Source organism: Myiozetetes cayanensis, unplaced genomic scaffold (genome assembly GCF_022539395.1).
Source record: "Myiozetetes cayanensis isolate MyiCay16 unplaced genomic scaffold, myiCay2020 scf9, whole genome shotgun sequence".
NCBI lineage: Eukaryota > Metazoa > Chordata > Aves > Passeriformes > Tyrannidae > Myiozetetes > Myiozetetes cayanensis.
In genome coordinates, this window is record NW_026088185.1 from 23,780,726 (window position 1) to 23,807,900 (window position 27,175).

The 27,175-nt window shown below is 50.0% G+C and overlaps 1 protein-coding gene across 1 annotated transcript; it reads left to right on the forward strand.

The window, feature by feature from the left end:
- Nucleotides 1–3,040: 3,040 nt before the first annotated feature.
- On the forward strand, nt 3,041–27,153 carry IGFBP5 (insulin like growth factor binding protein 5). The gene is made up of 4 exons (XM_050339602.1): nt 3,041–4,347; nt 21,706–21,932; nt 22,109–22,228; nt 22,625–27,153. Exons 1-4 carry the CDS (start codon nt 4,017–4,019, stop codon nt 22,754–22,756), a joined length of 810 nt encoding a protein of 269 aa, XP_050195559.1. The 5' UTR covers nt 3,041–4,016; the 3' UTR covers nt 22,757–27,153.
- The last annotated feature ends 22 nt before the right edge of the window (nt 27,154–27,175 follow it).

The following is a 27,175-nucleotide window of genomic DNA, read 5'->3' on the forward strand; positions in this document are numbered from 1 at the left end:
TCCTCTTTATCATACCCAGGAAAGTCAGTGCTTTTGCACATTATAGAGAGTATCATAATGAAGTGTGACATATCTGAGATGTTAGGAACAGTAACTGCTTTCCAAATAATTATTTCTCTTTTGCAGCAGAGCCATATGTAACACTTAGAGCGTATAGCAATGAAATACACTGGAAGACACTAATAGAAACCTTGGTTTCCTCTGAACACTCTCTGTTCACTCCCTCGAAACAAGAAAGCATGTCTTATAAACATAAAACATGATTGTGATCTCCACTGGAAGAGCACAAGCCAGGAGAAATGTGATCTTTGTTAGCTGCAGGCTCTCCTACAGCTCACGATCAGCCATACGCCGCACACTGTTCCATGGCTGTCTTATGTTCCCAGGGTAAGGGGGGGGGGGGTGTTAGTGTCAGCAAAAAATGCCATAAAAATGGGGAGCATGAAGAGCACGTGCCAGAGGGTCAGCTGCAACTCCATCCCACTGCTGGGCTCAGTGGTTGAACACAGGTGGTGGTCCAAAGATGCTAGGGCTGAAACTACTTTCATAAAATGGAAGAAAATCTGCCATCAAGGCACATCTCATGGCTAAAATCTTGTAATCTTCTGGCTGAGGATATGACTCAGTTTCCAGGTGAGCTTTTGTGGATGAATGTCCTTGCAAAACAGCCTAGGAACAAAATGAGGGTGGCTGCAAGACAACTTCACACCACCTGGATTTTGGCCTGAAAGCTGGAGAGAAAGTTCCCGGACAGCCCTAAATTAGAGCAGCTTTCCCCGGGATCCCTTACAGGATCTCTGCCCCATGGCAATCCAGCCATGCCCAAGCCTTCCATGCCAGGGCTTGCAGCTGGGCTTGATGGAGGCAGTTCTCTACACGCCTCACCATTTTGCGTCTCGCAGGTTGGAGTGGGAGTGAAACCTCTCCTCCACCCCTCCGGTACTCTTGCTGTCTCTGTACCAAGTATTAATCCAGGCCACACTGTTTCTTACAGGGTGGTGGAGAGAATGAGGAAAGCAAATTCTCTCCTGCCCTAAGCTCTCTCACAAAGTGTGTCCAGAACTCCAGGTGAACAGTGCTCACTTACTCTCTGCCTGGTGCTATTTTCTGCAAAGCACCCATTCAGACCAGTGGCAGATTCTCATAAAAACCAGAGGCAGGATGCAATTAATGTGCTGTAAAAGTCCTAAGTGTCAACTAGAGAAACCATTTAAAAACACTTATAGATAAAATCCCTGGGGGGTGCTTTTCTTATGTTAAAGGTGCCTATTTTTTTGCAATTAACTGTGATCTAAGCAGAGATTCAGTTAGTATTAAATAAAATCTCTGGGAAAACTCTTGGTAGAAAGAAAACAAAACAAAAAAAACCATACAACCAAGCTTAGCAATGTGGCCTTGTTTTTTTGAAGGGCAAGGGGTAGGAACAGAAGGGATTTGATCTTTACTACTGGAGTAGAAAGACAGTAAAACAGGAACACCTGAGAGGTGAAACAAAAGCCTTAAGCATGGAAATTTTGGAGAAGAAGGAGTTAATGCTTTTAAGCAACCATCCGTTCTCTTACCATAGATAAGGGTGCATTCTAGTGGCAAAATCCATGCAATGCAGCTGCACAGATGACTGATCTAAAAAGAAACCTGGGGAATATGAAGCTTTGGAGGAGTGCGTGCCTATGTGGATGGGGGGTTGACTTGATTCGCATGTAAACCTCACCCAGAACAAGCTGATCCCTTTGAATTTCCCACTGCCCTGGTAGATGCCCCTGTGCTTGCTCTTCTGAGCGGACTCCCACCCTTGGCTCAGCGGGGTTCAGCTCGTACCCCTGCTCCAGGTGTAACCCCTGAGCACAGCTGCCGGGGCGGCCGCGGGGCTGCACACCCCAGTGCTGGAGATTCCCTTCCCCACGCTTCCAGCTTCCCCGCTCCTAGCGATGAATGACAACTAAGGGAGGCAAGGGAGAGGGACCAGGGCCGGGAGAACTGTAACCCTGAGGAATGCAGCGGTGGTAGAACAAAAGACAACAAACCCCAAGCTGCCCAGGACAGGGGATGAGCACTGCAAAGTGCTTTTTTTGTTGTTGTCGTTTCTTTCTTTCTTCTTCCTCCCCATTTTGTGCAGTGCAAGAGGCAGAAGAAGAATGAGCTAAAACGTGCAAATTGGACTTCACATGGCAAAATTCCCCTTGTTTTCTGGCATGCCCTAAGCAACAGCGAACTTTTCCAAAGAGGAATCTAACACAGCTCTTATAAGCAACCCAGCCCTCCCTCTTGCTCACTGTCCGGCCGCGTTAACCCTTGCTGACTGGGGGTGTCAGGGGTGCATCCTGGCACTGGGCAAAGCCTCACTGCGTTTTTAAACCTAGCCCAGGGGCAGAGGGACAGGAGAGGAGAGCCGGGCACCCTGCACACACAAAGGCTCCTTCCTGGACCCAAGAGTAGCTCCCTGGCAGGCACCCAGCCATCTCCTCCTGCGCTCACCTTTGGAGCTGGTGGGTGCTGTGCACACCGGCTCCCACTCAGAGGGTTCCCAGCCTTCCAGCTACCCAGGCAGCAGATTGGGGTCCTTGCCCCACCAGCACAGGGGACAGCATGCAGGATCAGGCCCTGCTAACTCAGTTCCCTACTTCCTCCCCAAACTCAGAGCCCTGACCTCTCCCATCCAGACTCCCTGCAGCCCAGACTGCCCTGCAACCCAATGGCAACCACTTTGCCTTTTTTTCTTTTTTCCCCTCCCTTTAACCCGTGAAGATCTGAACTTTCCCCCCACCCCGATCGTCGGCTTCCCCCTTACCCCTCCCCCTCCCCTTGTCTCTCCTCATAATATTATCCTTGATCATTGCCCGGGGTTTGAAGCCCAGAAGTCAGGAGCTGCGCACCCCACCCCCACGGCCCGAGAGCGCACTGATAGGGCCCTCGCTGCTGGCACCTAGTCAAGCTGAGGTGTCATTGGGATCTCAAATTGCAGCGAGGGGCTGGCAGGCAGCCAGAGGCAGTCTATTTAAAAGACAGCCTGTTCTGCAGTATTCAGTCTCTTTAGAAACTTCTCCAGGGGAAAAGTGTTGGGAGATCTACAAAGTGGATTTTTTTTTTTCCTCTCTTTTCTTTTTTTTCCCCTTCCCCCTGATTTTTTACCGCTCCTCTGCAGACTTTGCAACAAAACACTCCAACTTTGCAGAAAAGTTTTTTGGTTTTTTTTTTTTTTCCTCTTTTGGTCTTTTTTTTTTTTCTTTTTCCTTTGCAAATCTTGGAAGAGGAAAGCGGGAGAGTTGAACAGAGCCGATCGAAACACAACTTTGCTTCATACCAAGCTTCCCAGCAGCTCGCTGCGTCGGGAGAGACTTTTTCTCCTCCTGCAGAAGAAGAGAGAGGGAAGGGGAGCTCTGCATCCCCTCTTCCTTCTCCTGCGTTGTTGGGGTTTTTTTGCCCTCTTGAATGCTTTGATGCAATAATAGCAGGACACTGGTTTTCAAGGAACTTTGCTCCCTTCTCAACCTGCCTCCTTCCAGTCCTTTGGGAAGTGTGTGTGTGTGTGTGTGTGTGCGCGCGTGTGTGAAATCGCCGTCCCACCTCCCCAAACCCCCCTGCTCCCCCACTCCTCCCCTGCAACCTGTAGGCTGTGCAACCCCTGCAGGCTTCGCTCCCTTTCCCCCCTCCTTCCCTCCCCCTCTCTTTTTGCGCTCCCGCGGATCGCCGTGCGAATTCCCCCTTTCGAGGCTAGAAAAAGCTGAAAGGAGAAAAAGACAAAAAAAAAAAAAAAGACAAAAAAATCAAACCTAGACGCCCCCACTCTCCTAACGCCAAAAGAAAAGCGGGAGGGTCTCGCACCCCGAGAATAACCCTCAGAGTGGGACGCCTGCAAGCAGGGGCTGCGCTTTCCTTTTTGAATTTTATTTTTTAATTTTTTTCTTTTTTCTTTTTTCTTTTTTTTTGTTTCCTTGCCCCAGAAGGGGCAAGCGGAAAACCAGCGCCGCCCACCCCCGGCAGCTCCCCGCGCCCCGTCCCGCAGCATCCCCGCCGCGATGCTGCTGCGGCTCCTGGTGCTGCTGGGCGCCTGCCCGGGGCTGTCGCGGTGCCTGGGCTCCTTCGTGCAGTGCGAGCCCTGCGATGCCAAGGCGCTGTCGCTCTGCCCGCCGCCGCCGCTGGGCTGCGAGCTGGTGAAGGAGCCGGGCTGCGGCTGCTGCCTCACCTGCGCCCTGCCCGCCGGGCAACCCTGCGGCGTCTACACCGAGCGCTGCGCCCGCGGGCTGCGCTGCCTCCCGCGCCAGGGCGAGGAGAAGCCGCTGCACGCCCTCCTCCACGGCACCGCCGTCTGCCTCAGCGAGAAGAGCTACCGCGAGCAAGCCAAGGCTGGTGAGTGACCCCGCTCCTCCATTCGCAGCCTTCCCGGATGCTTCTCCGCCTTGCCGGCGCCTTTTCCACCTTTTCCGTCTCTCCGCCGGCTTTTTCCACCCCACTGCCAGCTCCCGGCTGCGTTTTCCCTCGTTCCGGGTGCTCTTCCATGACCCTCCGCTTGCTTTTCCGTCTTTCCGGCTCCCTTTCCATCTTTCCGCTTGCTTTTCTGCTCCCTCCCACTGGCTGCTCTTCCCTGCCCCCGCGGCTGCTTTTCCATCTTCCCAGATGCTCTTCCATGCCCCCGCTTGCTTTTCTGCCTTCCCGGTTACTTTTTCATCTTTTCTCCCTCTTTTCCATCCACACCCTCCCCCCCTGCGCTTCCAGCCCCCTTCCCCCCAGTGTGCTTTTCTGCCTTCCCGGCTCCTCCATTCCCCTCCACCGCCACCAGCTGCTTTTCCATCTTTCTGGCTACTTTTCTGCCTTTCTGCCTGAGTTTTCTCTCTCGCACACACATTTACACACCCTGGCTGCTGTTCCATCTTTCTAGCTATTTCCCCATTCCTTTCCCTCCCTACCCCCTCCACCAGCAGCTATTCCAGGCCTCTGGTTGCTTTTCCATCTTTTCCATCTGCTTCTCCACCACCACTTCCCCTGGCTGCTCTTCCACCCCCCTATTGCTTTTCCACCTTTCCAGCTACTTTTACATCTTTCTATCTGTTCTTACACAGTTGCTTTTCCATCTTTGTAGGTACTCTTCCATCACCCCAATTGTTCTTCCATGCCCCCTGCCACTTTTCCTATCCTTCTTTCCACCCGTGCTCTGGTCAAACCTCCTGTTGCATCATCTCACAACCTCCCCCCCCTCTATCATCACCTCTGAGTTGTCCCATCCCCAATGGAAAACTTTCCTTCCCCCACTTCCCAGATGCACCTTCTTAGTCACAGCTGCATCCCAGTCCTTCCTTAGTTACATCCTTTACATCTTTTTTGAATCCCTGTCTTCACCCTCTTCCTGACCCCATTCTCTCCCCATATCTTCCACCTTGCTCTAGAGTCCGAGCTGACGTCTGCAATATGAAGTACAGGAGAGGGCAGGGCACCTCCTTGCAACCAACTGCCCCATTCCCAAAGTCTTCAGCAACCCATGGGTTTGTTGCTCAGCCTCCCACTTTCTCTTTTGGGATCATTGCAGCCTGCTCTTCCTGGCTGCCCGCTGCTGGCTGTCTTTGTTGGGTGATGGGTTTTAGCCCAGGGAGGTGAAGAGAGCAGGTGCATTAGGGACAGGATATGTGATTGCAAAAAATAACAATGGTGTGGCTAGTAACCAGAAAGAACAGGTTAAAAGCAAGCATGAAGGCAGGCATGGCAGCACTAGTGCAAGGCCAAGCTTCTGAAGTGTTTGCCTCTTGCACGTGACAAAAGCATGAAAGAAAGCACTCCTTCACTTTGGCTCTCATTCCACTCCCATTTCTGGATCTTCTAGCTCATGTGAGGACACATTCCCTATATTCCTCCAAATACATCGGTATTTGCCACAGTATGAAAGAGAGGCAGAGAGGGTGCCTGTACGTCCGGGGAACCAGTTGGCAAAAAAAAACCAACCCAGAAACAAACCCCTCACTTTTTCTGGAGCATGAAAAAGTAATTTCTACTTGTTACCAAGCTTCTGCTTATACCCACGCGATGGGAATCCATTTCTCCTTTCTAGCACCTAGTAAATCTTGATGCTTTTATTATTTTTCCCCTTTGCTGCTTGCAGGCAGTGATTGGGTTGCTACACTCCATCCTTCAGAGCAAAACCAAATTCTGTGTGCATAACTTCCCCCCTCCTTTGAATGACATCAGATGTCCAAACTCTCTTAAATCAGCCAGAAACAGCAAAGCTGAGCTTGGCTTTTTGAAGGGAAGCTGGAAGGGATGAGGGTTGGGAGCAGACCTGCACAGGGAACAGAGGCTAAAGCCAGAAACCATGTTCCTGCCGTGGAGCCCAGGAAGCAGGGTAGTAACCGCTGGCAGCAGAGATATGTGAAGTATCCCAGAGCGCGTCATCCCAGTGTTTATTTACTCTTCATGTGTGTATGCGTGGCCAGGGGCAGGCAGTGTGGTGGGGAAGGCAAAGCCATGCCACTGAAATCCAGCAGTGGCTGGGAGAGCAGGGCCTATTATTGCACCTGTGCAAGGGTTCCCCCACACAGGCCAAAGGCACCTGAGAAAGCTTTGGCGCTTGGCTCTCAACATGAATCTCCTTTCATTCCACCTGCCTCGCACTTCCCAAAGGTGCTTTGCGTGAAAACTTTAGCCACTTCCCTTGTAATACCACTGCTTTTGATTTTCTTGCGATGGGGAGCACCCGTTGAGTGAACAAGGAGAGGGATAGGAAAGCGGTTGCAGGTTTGTTTTGCAAAACCAACCCCCTGGCACTACCTGCACTTCCAGTTTGGACTCCCCAAGCGCTGCAGGGGCCTCTTTTCGGCAGGTTTTGTTCGCAGGCGAGAGATGAGCCTGGATTGGAAAGGCTGCTGCAAGAAGCCACGGGAGACCAGCAGGCTCCTCTTGAGATTTGTGTGATTGCAAAAAAGAAATAAAAAATAAATCAGGAATTCCTGAGGACGGGAGAGGGGAAAAAAGTCACTTGGCATTAGACTGGTAGCGTGTGAGAACAAAGTATATTTTCATAGGCGTGTTCCTAAGCAACAGGGCAAGAAAAGAAATGAAGTTTAACTTGAACTTTCTGGCCTCTGCCAGTTTGGCCAGCAGTATAGGGACTGTGTGCTGGGGATGCTGGCCTGGCCCTCCCATCTATCAATGACCAAAATTGGCCCTGAGCTGTGAACCGCTGAGAAAGAATCAGCACTCTGCAAAATAAACTATGTGACAGTGGCGAGGACTAGATCAAACTGCATTTCTATCTATTCCTGCCCTCGCGCTGGCCAAGTTTAAAATTGCAGATGCTTTCCTCCTTACGGAGGTGGAGATGCATCAAGCAGTACTGTAAGAGCCCAAGTCTGGGAGGCTGGGCTTGGCTCTCCTCTAGAGCAGATGTCTTGCCTAGGGATAAGATGCTTGCAGGTACAGTGCCTCAGTTTCCTCATACATATGCTGAGCACAGTAGCACTGAGAAATGCTGGAGGTACTGAGCAGAACGTGCTCCTGGTTTGTTGAGAGGTCTGAAATTAAAGCAGGTGTGGGATTAGAGGGCTTTGGTAAGGCTCATTTTAAACAGATGGATATGTAGGTACTGACAGGATGATCCCTGTAGTCCTTCCTGCCACAAGTCAGACACTGTCCTGTACTGAAAGCCAAACATCACGGCTATAATTGACTGTTCCTGGTAAAAAAACATGAATGAGCTTCATTTATGGCACAGGCTACAGGATTCTGGGTTTTCTCTGTTTTGTTTAGTTTTCCTTTGAAATATACCACATCTTTCCATTTTTCTCCCCTGTGTTCCCGCCAGACTTCCTTTTGCTGAGACAGCAAGGTCAGGCCGAGCATCGGGGAGCGGAGGGCACAGACTGAAGCCTGCTGCCCTAAAAAGGCTAGTGGAAAAACAAAGGTTGTCAAATATTTCCTTCTCCTCTCTCATTCCTGCTCTCTTTCTAGAAAGTGAGCAAGACTTGGCAAGTTTCCTCACAAAACCGTGAGCCAACGATAACCAGGAGGGGAAAGGCGGGGGCTTGCAGAATTGGCCCTAAGAAAATACTCTTTGCTGTGTCAGCTGGAAGTAGGCGGAGGAGGAGCGCTGCAGAGCCCAGATTTCCTGCAGCTTGTGTTCGGTGCAGTCCTTTATTGCTCCCCAACATATTCCCCTCCAGCCCATTCCTCCTTCCCATGCTCTTCTACTCTCCACATTTGGGGATGCGGGGCTTCAGGGGTGAGTGATGGGGATGTGGTGAGGCAGGTAGGCAGCTCCACACACTCCTCACATCCAGGGTGAGGGTGAGGGTTAGGGCAGCAGTCACGGGAGCAGGCTGTGGGACACACTGGTTTGTGCACATGTGTCACCTGGGGAGGGACCCGGCTGCTGTGAGCGGCAGGTCCTTTGTGCGAAGCAGCTCCTGAAATGTCAAGGTGAAAGCTAGTATCAACAGGCCTGCAAAACCTCAGATACGAAACAGGAAAATCTCCATTTTTCTTTTGATCTGGAGTTCCAACAACAATATATTAAAAAAAAAAAAAATAGGTGAAATCCATCAGGTGCCAGCAAGTGAGTCGGGTTTCTGCGGTGTGTGTGTGTATGGGGGAGGGAGGAATGGGGTGGTTCAAACAGGAAAGGAGGGGCCTTGGCTGGAAGGATTTTTCAGTAGCCTGGTTTCTAAGGAAGGAGGGAGAATATTAAGTAGTTGATCCAAATGAAATTCCTGCCGAGTGCCAGCAGAGTTCACCGGAGAAAAGACGTGGCTCTGTGCTTGCGTGCGTGCGTGCGTGCGTGCATGAGAGATAGAGCTGGCCCCAAGCTTCCACACAGCCCTGGACCCGCTCCAGCTTAATGAGGGGAGCCCCTCCAGAGCTTGCACCACTGCAGCAGAGAACAAGGGCTGATCTCAAACGGGAACCTCTGCAAACCTGAGGGATGCTGAAGGAAGTCATTGTGCCTCCTTGTGTCGATACTGTGCATCCTGTGCCCAGGCGACTGTCGCGGCTTTGGCACGTCAGTGGCATGAGTGGCAGAGTCATGTGCGACTGGAAGCATTTGCCTTACTGCGGAGTGAGGTGTCCCCTCAGCCTTAGCAGAAGGGGTAGGAGAGCTTGGTACCTTCTGTGCCAGTTTCAAGACATCCCTCCGGGTGTTTTGTCGCTTAGTTTGGCACACGTGTCACAGCAGAGGGGGAGGAAGAAGAGGAGAAGCAGCGCACGGGCGCTGCCTCCCATGGAGCGTGGTGCTCTGCTTCCTCCTAACGTCCGCTGGAAGTTCTACTTGCTCTGAGTCGGAAGACATCGCAGATGTAGGAGCAGCTGCAGGAGCTGTTATAGCAGTAGCACTTCCCAGAACTCTTCATGCAAACTGAAAAGCCTGGGAGCAGCCTGGGAAGGGGGGCGGGAACCTCAGCCCTTTGGAGCCTTGTCGTCCTCGGCTCAGCAGGGTGAGCTGCTTAAGAACAGTTGCAGCTTATTTCCCCTGTGCAAAGTCACAGGGCAGATAAAAGGGTCCATGGTACAGCAAATCCTGCCTTTTTGTTTTGTTTCTTTTTTACCAAGCACTTAGTAGTGCAAATTCAAGGCCAGACATAAGTGGGGAATTTGGCTGGAACACACCTGTCCCTCGATGTGGGTTGCAGAGCAGCAGGATTAATGTGCACAGGAAAGATATGCATGTGTGAGCATAGGCACTCATGTACCCGTGTTCACACACCCACGCACGCCTGCATAAACATTTAATGTGTGCAAGCACACACACGGAGCATTTTTGTCTCTGGAGGCAGAGTGGTTTCCAGGCAGCACACACAAACTTCTCTTAGGTGCAGTGGTTCTGGTTATGACTGGCACATCGGTATTTTGCCATCAAGAACAGATATTGGCATACAGATCAACCTACCCTCTCCTCCCACTAAGGGCTGAGAAATGAGATGCAGCAGGTGAGCATATCAAACAATGGGAGGTGAGAAAGAAGATAGATCAGCCAGCTGTGTGGATCCAGACTCATCCCCTGTGCTTGGAGGTGGGTTGTGTTTTCTGGCCAGACTGAGATAATACACTGAGATACATCTGAGTGAAGGTGTGGAGAAGCTGTGACTTGCAGAGGGCAGTCAGTCCACCTCCTACCCAGTCCCAGGGCTGGGGGAAATGGTGGGGGCAATAGTGCCTGATGGCATCAGTAGAGGAGATGGTGCCAGGGGCACTGAGGTCTCTGGGATCCTGCAAATTTCTCTATGCCCAGGCAGCAAAAAATGGCCTTTGGGAAGGTGTGCAAGAAGAACTGAATTGGGAAAATATGAAAAATTTTCTGAGATGTGGCAAGCTGAGGGCAGGAGAAACAACCTCCAGCACTGAGAGGAGGAAGCAACAGCATCTGAAGACATAGTGCATGAAGAGGTCAGAGATGATCCAAAGATCATCATTGGCCTGTGTGAACTCACTGGCAGCCAGTTTGATAACCACTTCATCATTTATAAGGAGATTTTTTACAGGCAAAAATTAGATATTATCTGTTTATCCTCAGGAAAGGTTTCACCAAAAGTATGAGGAGGCTTTGCTGGAGAGAAAGAGAGGGAGGGATACCTGACCCCCCATGCTGGAATCTCCTAAAACCTGGACCCACTGGGTCCATTTAGCATGAGCCTCAACACTTGGTCTCCCCAGGGTGATGTGCAGGGCTGCCTGTGAGTTACAGAGTGGGGTGGCAGTTGTGCCAGTGCTCCTGGGTCCTGGGGCTGCCTGTTTAAGATCACTGGGTATGGGTCATGGTTCATGCCTCAGCTCATCCTGGAAGGGTCCCAGCACATCTGGTGATGAAGAACTGACATCCCCCATCCCCTCACCCCTCTACCCCCACAGGACACAGAGTGTTCCTTCAGCTGTGTAGCCAAGGCAACTCTCAGCAAGATGTTGTTTTTGAGGTGGCTCTTTGATGCCAGTGATCTGAGGGGACCCCTTAGTGTTTATGTCAATCCACTGCTTGAAGTTAATACCAGCAGTACCCAGCTGTTTGCAGAACTTTGGAACTCTCAGTGATTTGATATGGGCAAATTTGCTCTCAAGGAATCAGTTTCTCAGCATGTTTTGGTAAGTCTTCTGTCTGTTTATGATGTTTCCAGGACAAGTGTAAGAGAGAGACTGTGGTCAACATGTTAAACTTTGAGGAAGCATGTTAAATTTATGCCTGTGGAGTCAGTGGGCATTTCTTGTGTGTGTATACATAAAGCCTTGCTCTCACTTACTGCCCTCATTCTCCAGACCCCTCTGATATTCCCATTTTTTTTCATAGTAACTCCACCGCAGTAGTTCTGTCTCTTTCATGCAGAATGTGAGAATGGGGCATTAATACCCCCCCAGCAAACTGGCACATTGTTCCTTGTTAGCCCAGTAGGCCTTGATCCTGCAAGATGCTGAGCATCTTTCCTCCAGGCCCAGAGAATCATTAGCTTTTGGGCACCTACCCCCTCTGTGGGAATCAGCTGCCTCTTTCCTCCAAGGACTGTGTGCTGTAGGGTTTGCTAGGATTGGAGGGCTCTTACCAGCTTCGAGCCTCCAGGGCTGTTGTTGCAGTAAGGTTTGTTTGCTTGTTGGATGGACACAGCTGGCTGGCTGATGGAGATAATTGTTATGTTGATGGAGATAACTTCTCTGGTTGCTGTTTAAGGGCAAGAAGGTAATCCTGACAGATACTTAAGGAAATGATTCCCTAGCTAAATGAGAGAAGGAATGTTTCTTAGAGGTAACTTTAGGGACAAAGTTGGCCAATATTCATCATTCTTTTTTGTAGAAAAACAGTCAAAATATTTTATTTTTCCAAATACAGATGGGATTCATCCTCAGAAGACAATTAAATCAACAGAGCCATTTATTACTCATGCTTAGGAAATCAGATGTTACGTTTTAGACTAATGATGAAAATCAAGTAATTAAATAAGCCAGTGAAAACTATGAAACCTGGCTTTCACTTTTTAGTTTAAAGGAGATTTTAAAGGAAAAGAAGAAAAGTTTTATTAGGATGGAACTTCATGTCCCACAGTCACAGCTACATATATGTCTTAATATATTTTAACATCTCAACAGAAAATGACATACAGTCACATTGCTTTCACTTGTGACTCCTGCTTTCCTGAACAAATAGCAGATATGGGTGAAATTTTACTGCATCATTTCATAACCATTTCAGTGTTCAGTTATTTGGTTTTGTAATAGCAGAGGTGGCTTGAGGTTGCAGGAGAAACAAAAAGTCAACAAGGATTTTATCATTCCAGAAAGGCTCCAGAAGGGCAAGGGGTGATCAGTTGTCTTTCTTGGAGTTTCAGACCCTGAACCAGAGGTCTGTACCATTTTCTCAGTCAAGAGACCTGTGATTTTTTTTTAACATTGAAAAGCATCTTTGCATTATGTTGGACCAAAGAGAACAAGGTAGTGTATGCAATAGTACAGCTCAGGGAGGAAAATGGCTAGGAGAAGTAAGAGTCATCCATTAGGATCAAGCTTGGGCAAGTTCCTGCATATTAATATTGTCAGAGTGTGAATGTCAAACTTCGGGTACTTTTTTGTGGTCCTGCTTAAGTGGACTGAATGATTGAATAACAGCATGGCCTACTCCAGGCAAAGGCTTTTTGAGAGAAGGAGCCATTAGGATGGAAGGGAGTCCTGAGGGCAGGGGTTGAAACCTTGAGAGCTTGCAATGGACGGTACATGTGATGATGTGTCATCTGGTGCTGACACAGAGATGAGCAATGGATGATCTCACACAGCTATTCTATCTGGTTTAAGGCAAAACTCTGAAAGTCAGGCTGAAGGCCTTGAAATTAATCCAGGCTAGGCTGGAGTTTGCAGTCACAGCTGCACACCTGAAATATTTTTGCCGTTGGACCAGTTTTGGTCTAGCACCTGACACAGGTGCATCTCCATACTCCACCTGATGTTCCTTTACCTCTCTTTGGGGGCAAACAAAGGGTTTGGCTTTCTTGGCTCTGCCAGTTCCTGACTGCTTTTGAGGCTAACAGAGACCATCAGTAACTATCTGCAGGAACAGATCTTTTGATGAAGACTACCAGCCTCTAGTGGGAGCAGCAACTACCAGATTCAGTTCCAATAGGACATTTGTTAAAAGCTTCTGCTCAGTATGATACGAAATCAGATTCAAAACCTTGTCCAAAAGGCACCTTCATCCATAAGCAGACCAGAGATCTTAGTGTAACCTATAGTGACTATATCTTTGGTAGGACATCCTCTTCCCAAGATCATCTCCTTTAATACAGGGGTTTCCTCCTAATTTCATACTGTTCTTAGAGTAAAATGCTACAATATTCCCACTAACAGCCCGGCTTTTGATAGCTACCAGTAGCATTCTTTTGAAATAGCATCAGCATCCTGTCAGCACCTGCTTTCAAGTCCAGGTTTCTTGACATCTCATGTATATTGACAGCAATGTTCATCTGAGTTTTAGAGACAGGCCCCACACAGTCCAAGAGAGCACAAGTACTTACTCCTTCTCCCTAGTTATGCTTCCTTCATTGCTGGTGTCGAGCTACCTGCATCCAAGAAAGTCCCCCTTCCCACTTTTTTCTCATACAATGATAGTTGATGGACATTATTAGGGTTCTCTTCCAACTCATCACACCTATTTAATTTCTAAGGACACAGTAAAATTTTTTCCAAGTCATCTCTGGGGTCCAGATGATGAAAACAAACATTGTTTTCATTCAGAAAACCTTAAAGCATGTGTGTTTTCATCTTTTTGCCACTGATAAACCCCAGAGAGGAACTGCTGGTAAACAATTCAGTGATGCTTGTCACGAGCTAATCCAGATTTTCCTCACCTGTATTGTCAGTTAGGCAGAAACTGTCATGCAGTCTTCTCTGAGTTTTCCTTCTTTGCTCTTTTCTGCTCTTAATTCCTTGGCAGTGTGATGGGGATTTTGCCTCCTTTATTATAACCAATGAAATCTGCCACTAGATTGTATCTATTGGAAAAGATACAAGACCAAGAGAGGCTGAATTATTTCATCCTTCCCAGGAAGGAAAAATATGTCTTGGTCACTATGATATTGATAAATGTTTTATTTAGATTTCTCTGGGTCATAATTTAGCTCTAGCTTCTTCTCCAGTTTCAGCATATGGAAAGGGGAACATCTGCAGTCTCCAGATGATGTGAAGGAAGTACGTTTTATCTTCCTATCATCGGTGCATCAGCAACAGGAGCTTCTTGATGTAAATCTAATCCTGCAATACTTCCTTCCCCTCCACTTGCCAATTCAGTTCCCTGGAAGATAACTTTGTTCAGGAAATGTCAGGCTGATACAAGCAGCTATCTAGCAACGAGTGCCTGCAATTTTGCGAGATGGTGCACATCAGCATCATTTAATTGAAATGAATGGATGTTTGTTCTTCATCTTACTGGAGGGAGAAACTCTGGGAAGTTTCTCGATTCTTTTACTGGTTAGACATTTTGAGTTCTCTCTTGGCCAGAAACCACTGTCACTGGGAAGCCAAAGTTCTCTGGCCATGCTGCATGTTGACCCAGACCTTCACCTGGTCTTGGTGTGTTTTGTATATGTGTTGCAAACTCCCACACCTGCATGGAGAACTGATTGTAGACAGATTTGAGAACTCCTTGGAGAGGAAGAGACTGACAAAGACAACATCTCTTGGTGAGCCCCAATCCTTGCTTGTACATTTCAAAGCAGCACCAGAGCAGTGCACCAGCTGGAGCCCAAACTTGGCTCTTCCAGGACAGCATGGATAAGACTTCCAGGACAGCATGGATAAGACTGCTGAACAAACAACTAGCAATATGTAGGGAAGGAGCTTATGTCATGGAACTCCCCATATCTAAACCTGCTTTTCTCCTTGCTCTAGAGAGTTGCTCCCAGAGTGTTCTACTTTGTGGCTGCAGCAGGGAAGGGTAGCTCAGAAAGTACTGTTTGGCACATAGCAACGCAGATCTTTATGCTTCCAGTTCCCATAGCTGTAACCTCTCCCTGCTTTGTGGCATTTGTTGGCACTGCGGAAAAGTGGTGCTGACCCACAGATCCATTCCTATAGATAGGCCCTGCACTTCCAGACCAGACCAAAACATGAGCTGGTTCCCTTAAGAGCTCCTTTCCCACATGCTGAGCTGCATTTCTCCACCTTCCAGCTCTGTATGAGGATACTGAGGTCATCAGGATGATGATCTCCCTTTCCCATGAATCCTATGTGAACCTGGGGGCAGCCCAAGCACCTGATATTCACGCTCTGCAGGTGAGCCCTGGCTGATACAGCAGAATCTGCATCCACAGGTTTCTGCTGAGGAGACATTAATCACCTGAGAAAGAGCTGGTCTTCCAGGCTAGTTCAGCAAAGTCCAAACAATAACTTAAAAAAAAAAGGCCACAGTATAGCATATCCCTCTGCCATCAATGCCTGCTCTCTGAGGCTCTTCAGATACTCCTGAGCTGTTCCCAAGCATTCTTCTGGCTCTTGGTTTAATAAAATGGAGATAATTCCTAACCTAGAGTTAAATCTTTCTGACCCTTAGGCTGCTTTTCCATCTCTTCTCTGAGTTTGGTCTTACTGACCCATATCCTTCCCTTAAAAGGTGTCTCTGTGGAACAAGGGAGTGAGGTCCCATTAACTTTTAACATGTTGTCACAGGAATATAAGGCTCTGGAAACCCCAGAGCCTCCCTTCCAAAAGCTTGTCTGGCTTTTGAGCCATGCACTATTTGGACTCTGATGATACATCTTTGGTAGGTGACTGGGCGTGGTGGGGCACAGTGGGTGTTCCTGTGAGCGCTTCACAATGCCTTGAGTGCTAAAGACTTCCTTCCACACTCTGCAAATCACAAAGGTGATTTGCTGCCTGTGGCAGCTGTTGAGGTGCCTAATTCCCAGGGAAGGATATAGGGTCTGTATTTTCTTACTACTGCACCTGTGCCTGCAAAACAGCTTGGCATTGTCACCCATGAGAATGACATCACAGGTGGAAGGGGAACAATAGTGAAGAGGTGGTAGGAGTTACCTTTCTTTACTTCAGACTGTTGGAGGCCTAAGTGTGACCTTTGGAATCACAGGAGAAGAGACTGGAATTTCTGCAGATATGTTGTTCCACCCTAAAATCAGCACCAAGCCAAATTATGGGGCTGGTCACATTTTGGAGGGTGCAGCATCTCTGCAATGACTTAGACATGGAGTTTAGCCATCCAGAACACCTCTGTTAGCAGACGGGTGTTATATGACACAGATTTGTTTTAAGTGGCTGTGACGCGTTGCTGAGACTTGTGGGAGGTGGGGTGGCAGTCCCAGCAGGGCTGCTGTTTTTCTGTCCTTGGTGTGTGGTGTCTCCTCCCAGTCTCTCATCACCTGCAAGCATCACCAGCACGCTCCCTCGCCAGTCCCTCCAAGAGAGGCTGCACTGGCCTGATGCCAAGTCCCCACCAGAGTACAAAAGTTCGTCGAAAGTCCAAGGCACATTGCAGCTGGCTCTCCGGCAGCCAACGCCCTGGGCTAGCGGAGGGACTGGCTAGAGCCTGCATCCCCAGCCCTGGCTGCTCCTCCCCCAGTGGGTGCCAGATGGCCTCGGGCTGGGCGGTCGCCTGAGATCACTGCCTGACTTCACCAGGGCGGGGGTCTGGAGCAGTGACCCCAGCCCCGGGCACCGTGCCCGGGCCAGCTCTGCTGCCCACCCTGCGAGGTTGTGTACGGGGCTGGGGGTTGTGCCTGCGACGGGATTGTAGAAGAGATGTGCTTCATTAGGTGGGTGAAAGCTCCCTTTTGCCTGGGCTGGCTCTGGTGGCCTCTGGGGAGTTCAGGAATGCTTTTGCTTGGATGTGCTTTCCAGTTGCCAAAGGGCTCGAGATGAGATGACACTCCTTGCTTTGCATCTCTTCCCTGTCTGCATTATCCCTTCCCTGCCTGCATTATCCCTTCCCTGCCTGCATTATCCCTTCCCTGACTACATTTTGAGAATGTAAACACAGTGGCTGTCCTTCTGTGCTGACCACGAAGGAGGAATTTTTATCTTCCCCTCATGGTCACAGGTGCAAGTCCAGGACAAGTAGGAACTTGCCTGCCTATCCCAGGAAGTTCTGGTGTAGGTCAAGTGTGTCCCTTGCTCTGGAGTGGGGACAAATGGGGAGGGCAGCTGGGGGAAAGACTCAGTGAGGGCTTTTACCAGCCAGGTACCTGAGCACAGATTTCCTGTATAAGACCCATATGCAATCAGCCTCTGAATAGAGATGGCTGTTTGGGGGCAAATGGAGGACTGGGCAACTTCTCAAGGTCTCCACCACTGACATTTGTGTCATCCCTATGCTAGAAATTTAACTGAGATCCCCATTAAGTCTTTCTCTAACACCTTCCTTATTAAGTGGTGTATGTTAGTGCCTATGCTGTAAATAATAACGATCATGATAATAATCAATAAGGCTGTTTAGCAAAGCTGTACTGTGGTTGTGCATATCCTTCTTAGGTGGATGTGGATTTTGGTGTTGAACAGGACAGCAAGTCCTCTAGCAGTGGCCTGTGGCTGTGATGAGCAAGGATCATTAGCAGCAGTGGTCAATAGATCTTTTTCCTACCCTTCTGCCAGAAACTGATGAAAATGTGTTACAAAAATTCGAACCTCCCAGCCATTTGGTAAAAGCTTCCTGCTCCACTCTGTAACATCAGCAGGCAGGAAGGCAGTGTTCCCACACACTCCGCTCCCCCATGTGAATGCACCCACTGCCTTACGGGGACCTCACATGGGTCCAAAGTATCTGAAGCCCAGAAGCACCCAGGCTGGGTTTTTGTCCAGGGGCAGGACAGTGGGTAGTCTGCTCTGGGTGGTATCTGGAGGCAACAGCAGGCAGCCAGACAGGAGTAATTTGTGGCTTCCGAGAAACAGTGCCTGGTATTTTGCTACTCCCTGTCCCTTCTGGAGGGCAGAGTAGAAGAGTTGCAAATAGCTCTCTCTGGCTAGCCTGGAGTGGGGAGAAAACACCATGCCCTCGGCCCAGGGCAGAGGACAGCCCACGTGCTCTGTTATGGGTATTTTCTGCCTGCCAGAACTCATGGATTAGGATGTCAACAGCACAGTCATTTTGGCGTGGCCAGGGTCAGGAGCCTTTCCAGATGCTTGCATCTCTTTCCCTGGGCACCACAGCATCAGACCAGACGTGAAGCTGTGGGGTAGCTCAGAGTTGAATTCAGTCTCATGCCTTGGCTGTAGGGGTAGGTGGCTGCAGCGTAGCTGTCACCTCCACGGTAGCCAGGCATCCTCGGCTTGGCCAGCAATGTCTCTCTTCTGTGTGGCCAGAGAGCCTGGGACCTCTGCTGAGAGGTGACCTTCTACTGAGTTGTAGGGAGAAGGGATGGAAACACGTGAGCCACCCACCTCCTGATTCCCACTGTCACTCATCTGGGGACACCACGAGTAGGGTCTTGCTGCCTGTGCCTTGTGCCCACAGCTGTGCAGTGTGTTCTGCCTCTGCAGACAGCTGCCTGCCTGAAATCCAGCCACAGGCTGGCAAGGCAGATGGGAGTAGGCGGGAAGGGGTTGTGTGGCAGGCCAGAACCTGACAGCAAGGGAGGAGGAACTCCAGCCTCCTTCCTGAGTCCCAGACAGACACAAGTAGGGCTCATTTGGGCAAACTGGGTGTTGCTCCTGCCAGCATCTCCTCAGGCACAGAGGCACAGCGGTGCCAATGCTGCCTGCCACGAGCCAGCCCTGGGGCAGTCAGAGGTCAGTTAATGAGCTGGTGGGTGAGGATGGGCAGGCGGAGGCAGGAGCTCTGGAGATGCTGACGTGAGTGTCTGGTCCTGGCTGCAGTGGGCAGCTGCAGGTTGAGGTGGATGGGCCAGCCAGGAAGAGAAGCAGGGGAGTTGCATGGGTGATGGATGTCCTGGCTCTGCCTTTCCCTCTCCTCTTGGCACCAGGAAGGTCTCTCGCCAGCTGCCTAGAGCTTGTCAGGAGTTTCTGTGTCAGAGACCTGTGCCCATCAGTTTGTCAAAACTGGCTTGTTAGTATCAAATTAGGGAACAGATCATCGAGTGCATGAGAAGAGGCTACGTCAGCCTTGTTGCTGAAGGAAATTAGGCTATAAAAAACATTAGAGGGTGGAGGAAAGGGATCCCTTCAAGGCATATATGGGGTTCTCACTAGGATATAAAGACCCAAACTAGACACCACTGCTGAATGACAGATGGAGGAGTCCCACCACAGCCATCCCTTGTCATATCACAGCTTGAGGGGCACAAGTGCATGCCACAGAGAGTGAAGGGGGTCAGTTCCAGGTGCTTTTTCAGCCCCGCAGGAAGCACTGGACTCGGGCTGGGAGCTGGGCAGCTTTCAGTGCACACCAGTCCTCAGTTCCCTTGCAGAGCTCCTGTGGCTCCCATCTCCCCTTGCTGAGAGGGCTCCACAACTCGCTCTGGCTTGCTGACAGCTTGTAGGGAGAGGAGAAAGAAGGTGTTTACACCTTTACCTTATTTTGTTTGTTGCTAAAGCTCCTGACCAGATGAGCAGGCTGAGCTGCTGCAAACACCCATTTCAGAGTGAGTCCTGGGGACTGGACACCCCATACTGTTTTTCTGGCTGAATTCTCACTACATAGTACCCTTCATTTGTTATTTGTTTTTATTTGCTAGGGGTAGCTGTTCCTCATTTATTTGCAGAGGTAACAAGCTGTGCTCCTCTTGTGTTACTTCAGGGTTGCCAGCACCAATGTGAAACCTCCCCTCCCCTTATTATCTTAGCGCAGCCCAGGGAGATGATCTGGCTTTGCCTTCTCCAGCCCTGGCAGTGGGTGCCAGAGGGGATTCCTAGGATGGAACATGGTGTGTTTCACTGCCGTGGAAGGACTTAGTCACTGTGGATGTCTTTGGTCTTCTTTTGGACCTCGAGTTGCCACAATATCTTTGAGGCAATGGATGCACTTCAACTGCACCTCGTACAGTTTCATTTCCTGGGGGGTCATTCCAAATTTACTCAATCTCTTCCCTATCCCTTATCTGTCACCCTCTTAGAATAAAGGAGCTCTGACCTGTGGAAGCAGTTGAGTCCTGCAACAAGGAATAAAACACCAAGCATATGAGCACCATGGGGAAAAATGGCAAAGTAATCTCATGCTGGGGAGCCATGTGAGTCCCAGGGATGGTGCAGGGGGTCACTTATGTTGCTGTGGGCAGTTAGGAGGGTGCTGAGTCTGGGATACTGATCCAGCACTGTTCTTGTGGAAACAGAAAAAAAAAGGACTGTTTTAATGAATAAGTGGCCATGAAAAACTTTCCAGGTTTTGATGGAAGAGTGCAAGTTCACTTTGGCAAGGAAGAATAGGAGACTGGTATCTGTGGCAGGCTTGGGGACACAGCGACCTTTCCCCTCCGTCACCTCCAAACGCCCCATCTGGGGCGTGTGAGACAGGCTGGTGCTGCCATCTGCTGCTGAGCATCTCCTCTGTCCCCCTCACTGGCCACCCTTGGATAATCTAATTGGGCAGAGGCATCCTCTTTGTCCTCCTCCCCTTTGGAGCTGCATCTGGGCTCAAGGGAGCAGTCAATCTGCAAGGAGATTCCTGTTTGCCTGGTTGGGGGGGGTTCAAACTGCTTTTATTTTAATCCTAAGCCTCTTTCTGTCTTGTAGGAGGGGATGAGCTGGGTTCACTGGCATCAAAGTTGCAGGAGATGCTGTTCATGAAGGGATTTCAGCAACTCTGATGCTTTTCCTTCTGCTGCAGTGAGTTTCCTCATGGTCACTCGTTGGTCTCAGCAGAGACTTGGCATCAGCACTGGACTGCTGGGAACCAGGGGTCAGGAGACTGGGAACCTCAGGAGCTTTAAACTCTATTCAAATTTAGTACAGAAATAGCCCTTTTTCACTCTGGTGGCTGTACTAAATGTCACAAGTCATCTAAGTTTAGACTGTCACCAGCTTGCTCCTAAATATAAACTGCATGGGGCTCCTGACTGTATCCTGCTGGCAGAGGTTACACTGAGGTGATCTGGGGGGGTCTACAGGAAGACAACTGCTGTGGACAGAACCTAAACATGCTCCCCCTTTACTATTATTACTATCAGTGGCAGCTACGGTCAGGCAGAATCATTTGGCAGCATTGTCCTTGGCTTTGCTCTCTGACTGGTGTATGCCATCAGATGGAGGCTGGTTTCCCATGAGTGTGGGACAGTGAGCTGATGACTCTGGAGATCCCAGCACTTGTCAGCTGCATCTTTGGTATCACTGCTGAAGTACCTGCCCTGTCGCCTGGTGGCTTTGCTGTGTTGTTGACCTTGACTTTGGAGTTGTCTCATCTTCGAGCATTCCTGGCTTTTGCTCTGGCATCTGAAAGGCAGGGTGGAGTGTAAATTTGTCACTTAATCCTCTCATCATGGATAAAGAGGGGCTTCTCTGCCTCATTTGTGTGTCATCTAGCCCTTTCTGGGTGTGGGATGACCCTCACGCGTCTTTTTCCAGTGACACACAAACGGTAACAGCCCTTGTATGTAGAAGTCCATCCTAGACCTCCAGCTCCTCCATGTCCTATGACACCTTCCTGTCCTGAGTTCAGAGGTCACGTAAAAGTCTTGCAAAGTCCCACACAGTGGGATAAAGCCAGACTTGTAGGCAGGGAAAGGTATTTCTTTGGTTATTTGTTCTCATCCTGCCTGCTTGGTGCAAAGATGCCCTCTGGGGTTGGGCAGGAGGCTCTCCGTGCAAAAGCAAGCCCCACGCAGCCCATGGAGACCTGACAGTTTGGTACCTCTTCTCTTCCAGAACGAGAGTCCCGAGAGCATGAGGAGCCAACCACATCGGAGATGACAGAGGAGACTTACCCGCCCAAGGCCTACCGGCCCAAGCATGGGCGCCTCTCTGAGCTCAAAGCTGAAGCCCTGAAGAAGGACCGCCGGAAGAAGCTGACCCTGGCCAAGTTTGTAGGCATGGCCGAGAACACAGCGCACCCACGTGTCGTCATCCCCGAGCTCCGGCAAGAGTTTGAGCTGGTGGGTGCCTTCACCTTCCCTCCACGGGGCTCCCATGGGCAGGTGACTGCAGAATGGCTTTTACCCCTGGGCAGCTGGTGCCAGTGGCAGGGAAGAGGGGACTTGGGGGCTTTTGCAGCTGGAGGCTTGTTGTGAGCATGCTCCTCTTCTCACACTCCATCTTCTCCTGCTTGCAGGGCCCCTGCCGCAGGCACATGGAGGCATCCCTGCAGGAGCTGAAGAGCAGCCAGCGGATGGTCCCCCGTGCTGTCCACCTCCCCAACTGCGACCGCAAGGGCTTCTACAAGAGGAAGCAGGTAAGAGCCCCACAAAGGAGGGATGCTCCCCACCCAGCAAGGCTTTTCTCTGCCGCTGCCCCGGATGGGAGGGATGGAGGTTTTTCCTCTGCTGAGTTGGTGGGGATGTTGCTGTAAGCATCGCCAGGCATGTTTGGTGGTGGGTGGCCTTGCTGATGGCTCCAAGTGCCATCTGGCCTGAAGTAAGCATCCTGAAGGAGCTGGTGAGGGAGGAGGAAAAGTCAGAGAACCCTGGGCTGGGGTAGCAGCAGAGATGGGCTGAAAGCAGAGAGCAGGGATTAGATCCTACCCAGGGGATTTCATCGCTGGGGTTAAAGGGGCAAGGCCAGGGTTGATATCCTGATCCCCGGCGTGAGGGAGCCAGCTCCTGATCTCTGCCCTTGGGTGTCTCCCCAGTGCAAGCCCTCCCGAGGCCGGAAGCGTGGGTTGTGTTGGTGTGTGGACAAATACGGCATGAAGCTGCCGGGGACTGACTACCTGAGCGGAGACCTTCAGTGCCATGCCTTCGACAGCAGCAATGTGGAGTGAAGTCGCATCCCCTCCCTCCACCCCATCACTACCTACCCAGGCTCCCTTCCACCCTCCCCTCTGCACCTCCCCACGCCCCAGGACTCCGATTCCTTTCATCTCATGTAAGAAGAAAAAAAGAAAGGAAAAGAAAAAAGAGAAAGAAAGGAAAACGAAAAAAAGAGAAAGGGAAAGAAAGAAAGAAGTAAAGAAAGGAAAAACAAAAAGAGAGAAAAGAAAGTAAAAAGAAAAGAAGAAAAAAGAAAAGGAAAAGAAAACCGAAAAGGAAAAAGAGAAGAGAAGAAAAAAAGAAAAGAAAAGAAAAGAAAAGAAAAGAAAAGAAAAGAAAAGAAAAGAAAAGAAAAGAAAAGAAAAGAAAAGAAAAGAAAAGAAAAGAAAAGAAAAGAAAAGAAAAGAAAAGAAAAGAGGAGAGAAAAGAAAAGAAAAGAAAAGAAAAGAAAAGAAAAGAAAAGAAAGAAAAGAAAAGAAAAAGAGGAGAGAAAAGAAAAGATAAAAGAAAACCCTGAAGAAACTGAGGACTCGGAATCTATTGCAGCCTCTTGACAAGGACTCAGTAAGGAAAGGATAGAGCCAGAGACAAACCAGCCACAGCCTCTCTGCCGTTCCTCACCTCTCCCTAATGCTGCCTGTGACCCTCTGCCACAAGCAGAGGTCACCCTGATGTAGGAAGCTCTCCGAGTTGGGGAATTTCCAGTATGGGTTTTGGGCAGGTTCATTTTTAATTTTTATTTTTTTTTTCGTGTTAGCTAGTTGATTTCTAAAGGGTCTTGAGAGAAAACCTTGCGGCCACCAGCACTCCCCTTGCAGTCCTCCGGAGTGTCCTCTCCACACTGCTGGGATTCACTCAAGTCAATTTGATTTCTGTCTCAAATGACTGCCCCCGATCCAGACAGATTTCAACACATCAGGGGGAGGCGTGAGATTGCTGGCTTTGTGTCTGGAGATGAGCTGGGGTGGGAAACACACATCCTGCAACGGCACAAATACCCCCAAAAAGTATTTGTGGACTTCAAAAAAAATCATCCAAAAAGGAAATATATTCTTCTCTGTCCAGTTCTTCTTGAACAGAAGGTCAGAAATCATTTTGGACAAGCAGGACTCTGACTGTTGTCCATCTAGGTGTGGAAGCATTTGTCACCTGCGTGCATGTGTACGAGTGTGTGTGTATGCATTGACATGGCTTTTCCTCCTTGCAAAACTTCACCTTGAAACCTGCAATCTCGAGGTTTCAGTGTAATATGTAATCAGGGGGAGAAATGCTGCCCCTCCCAAAAACTGATAATAACCTGCTGGACTAAGCACAGGAGCAGAGTTACAGAGGAGCATCAGTGCCTGTGGGATCAGGGCCCCATGAACACTGAGGGCTGCATCCTAGCTGACCCTGCTGTTACTCTGTCACTGTCCAGACTGAAGTATCCCTACATGAGGACAGGGAGATCAGGGCTAAAACTCCTCACCACACTTTGCCACCACAAAGATGACCAGCTATGGAGACTTTTTTTTCCACAGCCAGAAACGTGGTTTGCTCCAGGGGAAAAAAACAACCAAACCTCTACTTTGTTTGATCATGGTTTTTTGTTAAGGCTAGTTTATAGCTTTCCCTGTGGGTAGGAAAATGCCAGCCTATATCCTTTCACTTTGAGGATACTGCTCATGTTGCCACAGCTGATTCCCACCATCCTGCAGTAAGATCCTATGATGGCCTTTAATCTGGGACCCAGCTCCTTGTTGAGTGACAGCAGCCACCACACCACGGAGACCCACTGCCTCAGGCATGGTGGGACAACCCTCGTCTGCCTTCCTGACTTATTTGGTGTTTTTAACTTTTACGTTCGATTTTGGGACTGTTGCCTCTTGCTTCTCCATGACAAGGGTCTCCACGATGCTGGTGCTGGGAGGAGATCCTGCAGCGAAGGGAAGGAAGGAAAGGAAAGGGAGCGGTGGGGTGTGGGTGCTGTGGTCCCAGTGGGCAAACACACACCCACCAGGAACCACTTCCCACTGCCACAGCTGGATCTGGCCAAAGGACACAACTAATCTCAGGGGGACAGTTCCTGCACCCCCAAAGCCCCTTTGAGCTTCCCGAACCTTGGCAGAGAAAAAAGGAGGTCCACAGCACCACTGAGTTCCCACCAGCGGGGATGGACAAGAGGGATTCAGTGTCGAGAGGCTCTGGTGAAGGCTTCTCACCATCACAGGTTGGGAGGCCTCATAGCCTCCCATGACATGGCATCACTCCCCTGAGCAGCCCCTGGGCCCCCCATCAGGACACTTGCCCCAGTCAAGGGCAGAACTGGACACCTGCGGTTATTTCCCTCAAAGTTACAGCAGGGGAGAACTTTGCCGATGGACTTCCATGGAGACCCAGCAGACCATGTTTGGACCTGGGGACAAAGGACCTTCCCTTGTTGAAAAGAACAAAGTGTGTCACCAAATGCAGATCTGCCCCCCAGAAAAGCCTGCTGGAGCGGGGTAACCGCCGTGTTGCTGAAGGGGAGAATGGCGGGTGTTGTGGCCAAGGGCGGGAGGGACCTCTCTGGGCTCTGCAAGGCTGATGGAGCAAGGTTGATTTAACCAGGATGGTGGGTTAATGGTGGGGTGAAAGTGGGGTGAAGACAGGAGGAGGAGGAGGAGCTTGTGCCAACCACAAGGGCCCCTGTCCGCTTGCTGATCCCCGTGCAAAACCTCCTGACTGTTACAGGCCAGTACCACCTTCCCGGGGCCCTTCCTTCTCTCTTCCTCTTTCTTGCTTTTTTGTTTGTTTCTTTTGTTGTTTAATTTCCCAAAACTTGAAAGCCTTTGGCTGCAGAGAAAGGAAACGTGCCGCCAGGGTGGGATGGGAACAGGCAGAGGGCTGCGGCTCCCCATGGGCCTTGTCTTTTGGGGAGGATGCTTTTGCAGGGCGAGGGTCAGCTCACAGGGCCTTGTGGTGGTGTCATGACAAGGCCACTACAATGGCACTAGGAGGGGGACGCAGGATGATTCCCCGACCTCTCCCTGCAAAGCAAGTCTACATGGCTCCAGGAGCCCAGAGCACCAAAATCCATCCCACATAGCCTCCCTCACCACTGTGCATCCCATGCTGGGACAGCACTGCCTGTACTGTCCCCACCAACCTGTAGGGAGGAGGATGGAAGTCTGGGCTGCACCACCCCTACCTCCCCACATCACCTTGGCTCCTGGGATGGGGCACCAAGTGACTCCCCTGGCTGCCCGCTCCCTCAAGGATCCCCAGCAGGACGAGGCTGTTTGTAGGCTGCACTAATATTTAGGACTGGGGTTGGAGTTCGGGTCAGGCTGGGGATGTGACTTCAGGAGGGGTTGGTCACCCCCTGGGTTGGCAGTGACGAAGTGCTCCCATTTTCAGCACCCAGCAGCACCCCTTTGCATTTAGGGTGAGAAAACCAAAAGGGGTGGATTTGGGAGCTGGGGAATGTGGGGGGTTGAGGCACATGGGGAGATGTTGGCAATTCGTGCATCGGGGGAGGTGTGAGGCTCAGGGGTCTCCAGCTACAGTATCTGAGCTGAGCCCATGCCAGTATCTAGGATGCAAGCTGGGAAGGAGAGGACAAGGATGGCGCAGGGGTCAGGACAGCCCTTCCACCACATCTGCCCAGGGAGCGGCGCTCAGCGGCTGGGCTACCCCTTGTCTGTACTGCAGTGGACTTCGAAAACCACTAGTACAAGAGCATTTTGCACTATTTCTCCGCTCTCTCCCCCCTTCCCTTTTTCTCCACCTTCCCCATGGAAACTTCTTTGCTGTTGGTTTGGGGTTTTTTTTGTTGTTGTTGATTTCTGCCCCCGCCCCCCCCGCCATCCCCCAAATGGAGCATTGTATATTTAACGACCAACAGTTCACCTCGCTTCCAGACCCCTGTCCTGGCCCTGGCTAGGAGCCCTGCCTACTGTGCCCCTCTCCCCAGCCCCACCAGCCCCCTGCCACTGCCGCCGGGACAGACGTCACCGTGCACGTTACCCACCGTTGTAACACAGTTGTTAAAAACACACCAGATTCCGAGTTTCCTGCCTGGTTTTTATCTTTAAGCAATACTCACTACACATTTTACGGTAGCTTTTTATAGCTTTACATACATACGGTAGCTCTGTTGTTTCGTTTTTGTTTTGTTTTTGTTGTTTTGGTTTTTTTCCAGTAAACAAGAAATACTCATAATCTTACTGGTGGGAAAAAAAAAAAAGCAGTTTGTGAAAAACTGACAATGGAAGAAGAGCTTAATGCTCTGTTTAGCATTTTGTACTTAAAAAAAAAAAATCTCACATTTTATTAAAAAGTGAAGATTGCTGTATACTATTTATTCAACTTATAATTTATGTTACTCTTTGATCTTTGTCTTTTCTCATGACAAAGCATTTATTTAATAAAGTTATGCATTCAGTTAGCTTCTGCCTGACCCTCGTGGA